Source organism: Pristis pectinata, chromosome 14 (genome assembly GCF_009764475.1).
Source record: "Pristis pectinata isolate sPriPec2 chromosome 14, sPriPec2.1.pri, whole genome shotgun sequence".
NCBI classification, from domain to species: domain Eukaryota; kingdom Metazoa; phylum Chordata; class Chondrichthyes; order Rhinopristiformes; family Pristidae; genus Pristis; species Pristis pectinata.
In genome coordinates this window covers 11705153-11716680 of record NC_067418.1, presented here as the reverse complement: position 1 = coordinate 11716680, position 11528 = coordinate 11705153, and the positions used below count along the sequence as shown (strand labels likewise).

The following is an 11528-nucleotide window of genomic DNA, read 5'->3' as shown; positions in this document are numbered from 1 at the left end:
GCTTCCACCAAACCTACAGGCAGCGAATTCCAGATCACAACTCTGCCCCAGAATGTTTTCTTCCTGTAATTTCTGGCCACTTATAACGTACTTGGAAATTCACATTAACCCCGTGCTGCACGGAGGCTCTTTCTTTGTGCGTGGCCCACTGAGATGTAATATTTTATTGCTTATGATTTCCAAAGCTTTGCATATGGTACAAGAGCCCTTTCACAAGTAAACACACAAGGGCCTTTCTTCCTTAATCTCCCACCATTGCAGAAAAAGGAGATCATGGAAAAAGTGCACTGGGTAGGAGATTCAGGTTGGGAGATTTGTGAAGGATAATCCTGAGGGGATGGTAGGACAGAGGTTTGGAGGAGTGCTTCCTTGAGGGATCAAGGATTGCGAAGGAGGGATGGGCATCCCACTGTGAAGACAATTGGACAAATAGTTAAACTAGGGCAGGACTTACAGTGAATGGCAGGGCCCTGGGGAATGATGTAGACAGAGTTACCTAGGAGTGCAAGTACGTAGCTCCCAGAAAGCAGCAATGCAGTTAGACAGGGTGGTGAAGGCAGCGTTTGGAAGGCTTGCCTTCATCGGTCAGGGCACTGAGTACAAGAGTTGGGATGTCATGCTACAATGTACAAGACATTAGTGAGATCGCACTTGGGAGTTGTGTGCGCAGCTCTGGCCACCTAGCTAATAGGAAGGATGGAAAAGGTGCATAAAAGATTTACAAGGATGTTACCGGGTCTGGTGGGCATGATTTATAAGGAGGGGCTGGATAGGCTGGGCTTGTTTTCTTCTGGAGCGTTGGGAGGCTGAAGGGGTGACATTATAGAGGTACACAAAATCATGAGGTACATAGATAAGGTAACAGTCTTTTCTTAGGACAGAGGACTCTAAAATTAGAGGCATAGGTTTAGGTGAGAGGGCAGAAATTTAAAGGGGACTTGAGGGGCAACTTTTTCCACACAGAATGGTGGGTAAGAAAACAAGGTGCCAGAGGAAGTGGTGGAGACAGGTACAATTACTTTAAAATACATTTGGACAGGTACATGGACAGAAAGGTTTAGAGGGGATAGGCTAAATGCAGGCAAGTGGGACTAGCTCAGGTGGGCAACTTGATCGACGTGGACAAGTTGGGCTGTAGGGTGTTTCCATGCTGTATTACTATGACTATGGACCTGTTTGGTTGAGAAGGTGGAGGAGATTATGGACGAATATTAAAAAGAAAGCACCTATGTAGAAGACAGATGTAACAGAGACCCTGGCAGCATTTAGTTAAGACAGGTTCCTTAAATAATGATGAGTAAAGGGTCTTTATTGGGACGGAGAGCATGGGCGACTCGTTGCAGGCTGTTCTCTACAGATCTACTCATTACCCTTACTATAATCGTTTTACACTTTTAAATTTAAATTCTATGTCACTTCAATGCAATCTGTACTAACTCAATGTAACTGCACTGTGTAATGAATTGACCTGTATGATCGGTATGCAAGACAAGTTTTTCACTGTACCTCGGTGTAAGGTGGACAATAACGAACCAATACAACCTGCCCAACCACTCACTGCTTAGTTGTGACCGCGGTCAGTGAAGTTTGGCAGGCCTTTGGCAGATTCTGTGTTGCTCAGTGAACATCGGTGCACTGAGGCAAAGTCACATGACTGTCTTCTGCTGATGTAAAGCCTCAACACCCATTGCTGTCAACTTGCATCTTTCTCATGCAGACATCATCAACTTCAAAGCTGTGAATCTGTTTCTGGAACCTTGGCACTCTAGCTCAGTAGCCATCCAGATTGGTACAGTCCTTGTATCCCACACCAAAATCCTTATTTTCAGCTAAAATGTGATCAATGCAGTTAAGAAAAATGTAAACGTAACAAAAAAAAAGACATCTTGCATATTTGAGACAGGCGATTAGCGTAAGAGTTGATTGATTAGTGATGGGTGACATCTCCTTTTTGTGAAATACAAGGCACACACCTTCACCAGGCAGTTTGTCGATATTCAGAAAAGCAGAATTTACAAATGTGTACATGTATAAACATTTATACAGGGCGTGGTGGGTGCCTGGAATGCACTAATGGGGGTGGTGGTAGAGGCTGATGCCATAGGGATATCCAAGAGTCTCTTAGATAGGCACATGGATGTAAGAAAAAATGGAGGGTTATGGGCTGTGTTGGAGGGAAGGGTTAGATTGATCGTGGAGTAGGTTGAAAAAGGTCGGCACAACATTGTGGGCCAAAGGGCCCCTACTGTACTGTTCTATGTGCATGTGAGCTCACTGGAAGTCCAACGAGACGGGGAGATGGTCTGCAATTAAGTCTGCATGGTAAGAGAAAGAAATCTAAAACTGAAATTTTCAGATACTTATGGAAAAAAATACTGTCCAAAGAGCTAAAGAAAAAACTAATGAGAGAACGTGATGTGATTAGTAATATTAAACATATTACCTTGATCTTTAATATTGATTTTAATTTATTGAATCCATAAATCTAATACAAAATATCAATGTAAAAATATTAGTGTTGAATTTTATTGCAGTTAAGAATTTATATCGCACAATTACAATAAACTATTTGAATGAGTTTCATCATTAACCAGTTAAGATGGTGCTTATCCAACATATATCTTTATCAAGACTCCTCCAAATACTTCTCAACAAAATGATACATGGCATCAACCTTGGTTCAAATCTCACTTCAAGGAGACCCTCTCGTGCAGTAATGAATGACTGCTTCACTGTCAAAGGTGTCATCTTTTGGACAAGGCATTAACTGCCTGCTTTCTCAAAAAGATCCCATAACACTGTTTCCAGCGGCAGAGTTGTGGACCCCAGTGTCTTGGCCAATATTTATCCTTCAACCAACATAACTGAGGGAAAAAGAAGCCAAGTCATGCAAGATTCTTTGCTCTTCCCACGTCAGTGTGGCATTTCTGCATTACAATGGTGACCAAATTTCAAAAGTATTTTGCGGCTGGTAAAGCACTTTGCAATGTTCCGGTTGTGATAGGCACTATCTCAATGTAATTCTTCCTTTTAATCAAATTTAAAATGATGACCTTCAATTTTAATCCAGTTCAGGAAAACAGGAAAGATGGGGAAACTCCCAGCATCTGTTGATAACTTCTTTGGATTATGTCTACTGATCTATTCCACCCTGTAAATGTTTTAAATAATTCAGAATTTATTAGTTCACTACAAGCGTTCCCAGGAAAATCAACTCAAACTGATAAGAAGCTGGGAGTTGATTACATTTCATAACCCAAGTCCCTCTTCAAAAATCTGCTGCCGATAGGGAACAAAACCCCTCACGGTTTTGTAGCAATTGGTTCACGTCACATTAAAGCAAAAAACAGCAATTTAAAAAAAAAATTGCTTTTCTTCTACTAAAAGGATGAAGGAATTTGGATTTCCTCTTTTTTAAAAGTAAACATATACCTTTCCAACACCACATTCAAACCTGTAGTTACAAAGCCATTGTCTGCTTCTGAGACAGTCTGATTTTATCCAGATCCATCCTCTACATCTGCTTGCAGAAGTAACCTCAGATACAGTCCTACTGCTGCCTTGGTCAAATGTTCTCTCAGAATGAGTGCATTTAAGACCAATCATCACATTGTGCTTCAGAAGGACATCCCAGCTGCTTTCTCCTTGTGAAAAGTGGGCTGTATATTCAGCAAAGAGCAAATCTGAAACAAATAATTTATACAAAGAATAAATGTGCAACATTTTGTCCATTTGGGCTCTCTATTTCAGATCCTTGATAAACCATTCACATTGGCAAAAAGTATGTTACAATGTGAAGTTAAGTAGGCTTAGATATTCATCTCTGGTCAGTAGCACTAAAGGCTCCTACTGGTGACAACAGTGTGTTGTACATTATCTCTAAAATGCTCTTAATGGCAGAAAAACAATGTAAAACTATTACTACACAATGGATAAACGTACTAATCAGAAGGGGAATTTCTAGGTAATTATCCCTTACTGTTTTAAAAAGGTCAGTAATCTAAGGTATGGGTGTTTAAACACCAGTATCTCTGATACATTTATTTCAATGGAGGTCTTTACCAAGAACCAACAATAGAAAAAAACTTGTGATATTTGTAGATTGTAGTTTTAATGCCTGGTATTTGAATAGTTAATACTGATCATCATACACTTTTGAGAGATTCAACCCAATGCCTCGAGATGTTGACTTAAGAATGATAGACTGAATGCCTCTTGCACTGTATGGCTCTATTATACTAGGCAATTCTTGCTCTATGTTCAAGTGGTCAATGCACTCAAAAATATTTTTTTTTTACATATCTTTATTAGTCACATGTACATCAAAACACACAGTGAAATGCATCTTTTGCGTAGTGTTCTGGGGGCAGCCTACAAATATCGCCACGCTTCCGGCGCTAACATAGCATGCCCACAACTCCTAACCTGTACGTCTTTGGAATGTGGGAGGAAACTGGAGCACCAAGAGAGACATCAATGACTAACATATTCTAACTATACATCCATACACTCATTATCAATGGAGTCACTAGACAATGAACAAGAGAAGGATACCTGGCATCTGGCTGATTACACAAACCTCCTTTGGAATCTTGGTTAAAATAATCTAACTCAACAAAGACAAGGGACTGAATCAAGACCATTCATTCTTTGTCCGAGCTCAGTTTTGGAACATTCTTCCCACGAAAGTTCACTTAAACTTGTTTCTACACAACAATGCACATTATGCAGTGTTAACCATCATTCTCCATTAAAAATGTCAAAATCTCTCATTTCTGTAAATGGACCATACCACTTGCAGCAGGCATACAAACCTGCTTAAACTTGGCCCGTATCTTCTCCAAGTCCTCCTGCAACTTGTCATTGGTGGGATCTTCATAGGGAAAGCTGTGAATCATCTCCAGCATTGAATTTAGGGTTTTCAGCCTTTTACTGCAATAATGCAAAGAAAATTAAGAGAATATTTAAAAATCTGATCAAATTCTACATGGCTTTGGCAGAGGAAATACAGAAAAAACATCAGGGATGAATTGAAAATACAACAGTACAGCACAGCAACAGGCCCTTCAGCCCACAGTGTCTGTGGCGACCATGATGACAATCCAAACTTATCTGTCTGCACACTATCTGGATCCCTCCATTCCCTGCCTGTTCACCTGCCTGTCTAAATGCCTTTGAAACATTGCTATTGTATCTGCTTCCACCACTTCCCCTGGCAGTGCATTCCAGGCACCTATCATTCTCTTTTTATAAACTTGCCTTGTAAATCTCCTTTAAACTTTCCCCCTCCCACCTTTAAGCCATGCCCTCTAGTAGTTGAAATCTAATATTCATATCAATGACAGGAGGAAGTAGATTTGAAGTTAGCAGTAAAACAAGGAAGCCAATGGGAGTAGAATTTGTTGTAAACTGAAATACTCTGCCTGAAAAGGAGATGGAAGCAGATTTAAAAGCAACTTTTGGAAGGGATTTAGATAAGAGTCAGAGTAAAAGAGAGATACAGCAAGGAAAGAAGCCCTTTGGCCCAGAGAGTCCATGCTGACCATCAACCACCCATTTACAATGATCCTACATTAATCACATTAAATTTTGAAGCAAAAAAATATCTGTACAGACGACTCCCATGATATGGCCGTTGGGGCAACGAAAATTCACCCTTACAGAATTTACAAATCACAGCCCAAAAATTTGAGATAGGGAATAAAATTCTCTCTTACAGAATTTATGAACCTATGTGAAAAACAAGTAAAAAAAAAACACAAAATATTTTTTCAAACTCGTGTGTCTTGACACACAGATGACACGGCTTTGCGTCATGCAAAATCGTGATACAGACCATTTTTCTAAGCAATGCAACCCTGTTTTCCCCCCAATCTCCACCATAACACGGGGGTCACCTGTACAGCCACTGGGCAAGAACAAGGGAAGGGATTAAAAGTACAACCCCAATGAGACAAATTAGCTCCTTCTAGGACATATCATTCTATGCTTTAATGATAACAAATATATTTAGAATATTTTTTTTAAAAGAGTGAAATTTAGTATGTGTAATCTACCTAGAGAAGACATTTCTTTCAGTACTGCAAAGCTTTTCTCTAACACTGCAGAGATGCAACAGATTTCAGTTTTGAGTGCATTTAGGTTACCTGCTGGTTTGCTCCACCTATATATGTTGGACTTGTAGCTTATGTGCAGCTAGGTTCTGGAAAAATGGTCTAATAACAGTGTTTCATATCAGCCAATTAAGGCTTTAACGCAAAGGCAAATCCACTCTGTACCAAAAATAAATGTGAAGTACAGGTGGGTTTTCCTAAGCATCCAACTGATATACTTCCTTTCACATAATGGCATTATTAATCCTCACAATCATTCCAGAAGCTCAGCAGCACATAATACTCATTTGCCTACCTGTTTTTAACATCTTGATTATTCTGAAGAAGACACTTCCAGGTAATTGCAAAGCCTTTGTAAAAGGAAACCTGCAGGGGAAAATATGATGAGAACAAACAACTCCCTTCTCTTCGGGGAATACACAAATTGTACCAAACTGAAACTATTAAGAACTTCTGGTGGACTGAGATTTTCAAGTTATTTGGAATAAAATCTTCTCTGACAGGAATCATTTTCAGAATTGTAATCTAGTTATTACGTCATGATGTTATAGCAATTCGTTTTTAACTAATCAGATTCACTGATATCTTTCAAGGGAGGGAAATCTGCCATCCTTGCCTGGTCTCACCTATATACGACTCCAAATCCACCAATGTGGCTAACCTTTAACTCCCTCCTCAATTCAGGGTCAATTGGGTATGGATAATAAACACTCACATTACCAGCAACATTCCTATCCTGTGAAAGAATAATTAAAACAAAGTACTGTGTTCATGTAGTGCCTTTCATAATACCTCAAAACAATTTACTAATAGATAATTTCGACTGTAATCACTATTGTTATGTTGGAAACCCAGCAATCAATCTGCACACAGAAATATCATATCCCACCAAACCAAATATTTCATATTTAATTTTAATACAGTTATCTGCAATTATAATTAAAGCTGCAATCATTCACATACTGTAATCCCATATTTACCTCAGATCCAATCTTCGCGCCATTTGCTAACCCATATCGCCGTCCCTCAGTTTCTCCCAATTCACCTCCTTCAATAAACCCTTCCTCATAACCTTTCCCACGAAATCTGCCATCAGGTAATAAAAAATTATATGGGGTTATTAATAAAATTTCTCTGTATAGAAAGACATTAAATGAATTTTCAAAACACTGTTCTTTAGAGAAGTACATTCTCACCAGCTGTCATCCTAACCAAATGACCCAAATTAAACAGCATATAGAAAAAAATCACATTGAATATGGAATAAATTGTCACCATTTGATTTCAATAGAGAGCAAGAAACTGCAACAGGACCAAAATCTACTTATTTTTAAGTAAATGTTTCCATGCCTTTGTTCCACAATTTCAGAACCAAGAGAGTTGATAGCCTTCACAGAAACCTCCAGGTCTCCAAAAGAGCGCACTCTCACAAACATAATCATATTAAAAATATTAATAACTATTTTCTTTCTGACAGCTAACTTACTACTGTAATTATTATTTTAGGCTTGTTTAATTATGACTCAAAGAACATTTATTATTAATTTTTGTGCAATGTAATATTGGACTAAACAAATTAATAGGCTTCAACACATACAAAGCTGATGGAACTCAGCAGATCAGGCAGCATCTATAGAAAGAAACGGACAGTCGACGCTTTGGGTCGAGACCCTTTGTCTGGGCTTCCTCTAATTCTTACTTTGAGACTGATAACCCCTGGTTCTTGACTCCTCCAGCAGAGGAAACATCTTCTATCTACCCAGGAAGGAAAATGCCTTCATTTAACAGGATTTACTTTGAAATTCTCCATCTCAGAGAGCTTTAGATGCTTAATGATCAAGTTTATTCAAGACTGAGATCAACTGAATTTTGGATACTAAGTAACTTAAGTGGTATGGGGATCACATGAGAAAGTGGAAAGGGTACAGAAATAGCTATTACTTAATTGAATGGCACAGTAGGTTCAAGGCTATATGGTCTATTCTTGTTTCAACTTATGTTCTGATCAACATGCCTAATAAGATTTGATAAGAATTCGGAACGGTCGACAAAGTGGTGCAGCTGTTGGTGCTGCCATCACAAAGCCCGAGGGACCTGGATTTCACCATGACCTTGGGCACTGTCTGCATGGGGTTTGCATGTTCTCCCTGTGGATCTCATCCTCATGTTTGGATCTCCGCCCACAACCCAAAAGAGCTGTAGTTTATTTGATTAACAGTGTACTGCCCCTAATGTATGGGGTGGCAAAAAAATAAAATCAGAGGGAGTTGGAGGTCAGGAGAGAGAAAAGTGGGTTACAGGAAACAAGCAGAGTAATGGGACCGATGGAAATGCAGAGAGATGGAATAGACTTGATTAGCTGAATGGCCTTCTATATCTTAAGTGACTATGACAGCATCCACAGTGACAATATAGAGCAACAAATTGGAACTTGTGGGTTGAGGAGCACCTGTGGAGGGAGAGCAACAGTCGACTTTTCGGGTCAAAATCCTGCATCACAACTGTGTCTCCAGTCTCTTGTGCTTCCTTTAGTGACGATATGCAAGTATAAACATAGCTAAACAAACTGCTATCAGCATGCACAGTGAAGTCAAACATGTTAATGACAAAATTGAAAATATGTGTCTACCAGAATCAGACATTAGTTTGTATTTGGGCATGTTATTACTAAACTAGTTTATGCTTTGTACTAAATTTACACCTAGTGTAAACAGAAGAGTAATACAGCATGGAAACAGGCCCTTTGACTCATCTTGCCCATAAGAACATAAGAAATAGGAGGAGTAGTAGGTCATCTGGCCTGTTGAGCCTGCTCTGCCATTCAATAACATCATGGCTGATCTGGCCGTGGACTCAGCTCCACCTACCTGCCTTTTCCCCAAAAGCCTTAATTCCCGACTGTGCAAAAATCTATCTGTGTCTTAAATATATTTAATGAGGTAGCCTCTACTGCTTCACTGAGCAGAGAATTCCACAGATTCACTACTCTCTGGGAAAAGCAGTTTCTCCTCATCTCCCTCCTAAATCTATTCCCCTAAATCTTGAGGCTATGTCCCCTAGTTCTAGTCTCACCTAGCAGTGGAAACAACCTTCCTGCCTCTATCTTATCTATGCCTTTCATAATTTTATGTTTCTATAAGATCCCCTCTCATTCTTCTGAATTCCAGTGAGTACAGTCCCAGGCGACTCAATCTCTCCTTATAGGCTAACCCCCTCATCTCCAGAATCAACTTGGTGAACCTCCTCTGCACCGCCTCCAAAGCCAGTATATCTTTCCTCAAGTAAGGAGACCAGAACTACATGCAGTACTCCAGGTGCGGCCTCACCAGTACCCTGTACAGTTGCAGCATAACCTCCCTGCTGAACATGGTGCCAACCAAGCTAGTCCCATCCGTCCACGTTTGGCCCATAACCCTCTCAACACCTCCCTCCTGTCCATGTACTTATGCAAATATCTTTTAAATGCAACACACACACTCACACACACCTAGTGTAAACAGAAGAGTAATACAGCATGGAAACAGGCCCTTTGACTCATCTTGCCCATAAGAACATAAGAAATAGGAGGAGTGTGTTGCTCCAGATTTCCAGCAACTGCAGTCTTTCTTGTGTCTTTTAAATGCAAACAGCGAAGCTTCAAACTCTGCCAAAAATCTGGCAACAAGTGAATGATCGTTTGCCCGAGCAACACACGAGATTCTGGAGGGGAGGGGTTGGGAGGCGGAGGGGTTGGGGAGGCGGAGGGGGAGGGGTTGGGGTTGGGGAGGCGGAGGGGAGGGGTTGGGGAGGGTGGCCCAGGACAGGAGGCTCAGAACCTGCTCCCAGATGCTGCCCTGCTTCAGGGCTGGGGCAGCTAGTGCGCATGTGCAGGCGCCCCACTCTCGCCCGAGCGCGCATGCGCAGAGCGCCCCACGCCGCAGCGCCCACACGAGCCGGTCCTTTCCACCGCCGGGATGTTTCGCCGTCCAGCCGCCCCCGTTGGCGGCTGAAGCCCCAACATAGGAAAAGGCATCTTTTTACTTGTCATCGGCCAGGAGTATGGAGTCAAAGAGGTCATCGCCGAGTTGGAAGCCAGCAGCGTCTGAAGCCATCGTGGGCCCCACATCCAGCACGCCGAAAGATCCAGCCCGATGTTAGAGCATGCGCGCTGGCAGCCCGGGTGCCGGACCCGGAGCATGCGCGCTGGCAGCCCGGGTGCCGGACCCGGAGCATGCGCGCTGGCAGGCCGGGTGCCGGACCCGGAGCATGCGCGCTGGCAGGCCGGGTGCCGGACCCGGAGCATGCGCGCTGGCAGCCCGGGAGCCGGTCCCGGAGCATGCGCGCTGGCAGCCCGGGTGCCGGACCCGGAGCATGCGGTCTGAAGACTCCGGCCCGATTCTGGAGCATGCGCCTTCATGTAGAATCTCTTAAAGGGCCAGCTCCAATTGAGATTTAAAGAGACAGTCCTGCTCCTCAATTCCTAGCATACTGGGTGAATTAAGAACATGATATCATTAAAGAAAAGGGTAAACCTATGGATTGATTCCTGTAATGAAGAGTTTGCACGTGAGAAGAAAATAAGCAGACTAGACCTAAATTCTCTGTAGTTTAGGAGAAAGAGAAAGAAAAGCCTTATTGCAACTCATGTCAAGGGAGGGGACTTGACAAGGTAGATTCAAGAATGATGGTTCCTCTGTGTGGAGTGTCTAGAACCATGGGTTGCAGTCCCAAAATTAAGGGCTGGTCAAGCATTATTGAGATGAGAAATTGCAGTCCCTAATGCGGTTCAGATGAAGTGTCTCAAGTGTCCATTTCCCTCCACAGATGCTGCCTGACCCATTGAGTTCCTCCAGCAGCTCGTTTTTTTTGCTCTAGATTCAAGCATCTGTGGTCTCTAGTGTCTCTGAGAAATTTCTTCACCCAGAGGGAGATGAGTCTTTAAAATTCTCTCAAGAGGCTGTGAAGGTTTGGTCCTTGAGTATCTTCAAGATATGGTAGATTTTTGGATATTAAGGGGATGTAGAGATACAGGATTACTTAAGGAAAGTGGCATGAAGGTTGAGCCGCTGCATCGCAGCGCCAGAGACTCAGATTCAATGCTGACCCCCAGTGCTGTCTGGGTGGAATTTGCATGCTCATCCTTTGAGTGCATGGGTCTCCTTTGGGTGCTCCAGTTTACTCCCACGGTCCAAAGATGTGCAGATTGGTAGATTAGCTAGTCACTGTAAAATCGCCCCGCGTGTGAGGGTGATTTGTAGAATCTGGAGGCGGGGGAATTGATGAGAATTTGGGGAGATTTTCAAAGAAGATGGGATTAAAATGTACAATTAATCTAAATGGATCCTGCACGGTTGGGGCATCACCCCCAGCGCGCGCTGCCCCCGGGAGGACTGCACTGGGGATGAGACGGTCGCCCACCTCTTTGCGGGCTGTGGG

The 11528-nt window shown here is 42.2% G+C and overlaps 1 protein-coding gene across 3 annotated transcripts; it reads right to left on the bottom strand.

Annotated features, from left to right (window-relative positions):
* Positions 1 to 2506: 2506 nt before the first annotated feature.
* lto1 (LTO1 maturation factor of ABCE1) lies at positions 2507 to 10903 on the bottom strand. Of its 3 annotated transcripts, none has more exons than XM_052029342.1 (5): positions 10134 to 10903; positions 7094 to 7199; positions 6409 to 6479; positions 4815 to 4932; positions 2507 to 3683 (listed from the first exon to the last, which is right to left on the bottom strand). In XM_052029342.1, exons 1-5 carry the CDS (start codon positions 10202 to 10204, stop codon positions 3618 to 3620), a joined length of 432 nt encoding a protein of 143 aa, XP_051885302.1. In that variant the 5' UTR covers positions 10205 to 10903; the 3' UTR covers positions 2507 to 3617. The 3 variants fall into 3 exon arrangements, with proteins under 3 accessions (XP_051885302.1, XP_051885303.1, XP_051885304.1); XM_052029343.1 differs by lacking the exon at positions 10134 to 10903 and adding an exon at positions 9601 to 9825; XM_052029344.1 differs by lacking the exon at positions 10134 to 10903 and adding an exon at positions 8815 to 8898.
* Positions 10904 to 11528: the final 625 nt, after the last annotated feature.

Excerpts from the sequence above, each read along its gene's own strand:
- lto1 (XM_052029342.1), bottom strand. The coding sequence starts at position 10,204 with ATGGCTTCAGACGCTGCTGGCTTCCAACTCGGCGATGACCTCTTTGAC. Across the intron at positions 7,200-10,133 it reads ATACTCCTGGCCGATGACAA|ATTTCGTGGGAAAGGTTATG; the intron begins GTAAAAAGATGC and ends ACCTGATGGCAG. Across the intron at positions 6,480-7,093 it reads GCGCGAAGATTGGATCTGAG|GTTTCCTTTTACAAAGGCTT; the intron begins GTAAATATGGGA and ends TTTCCCCTGCAG.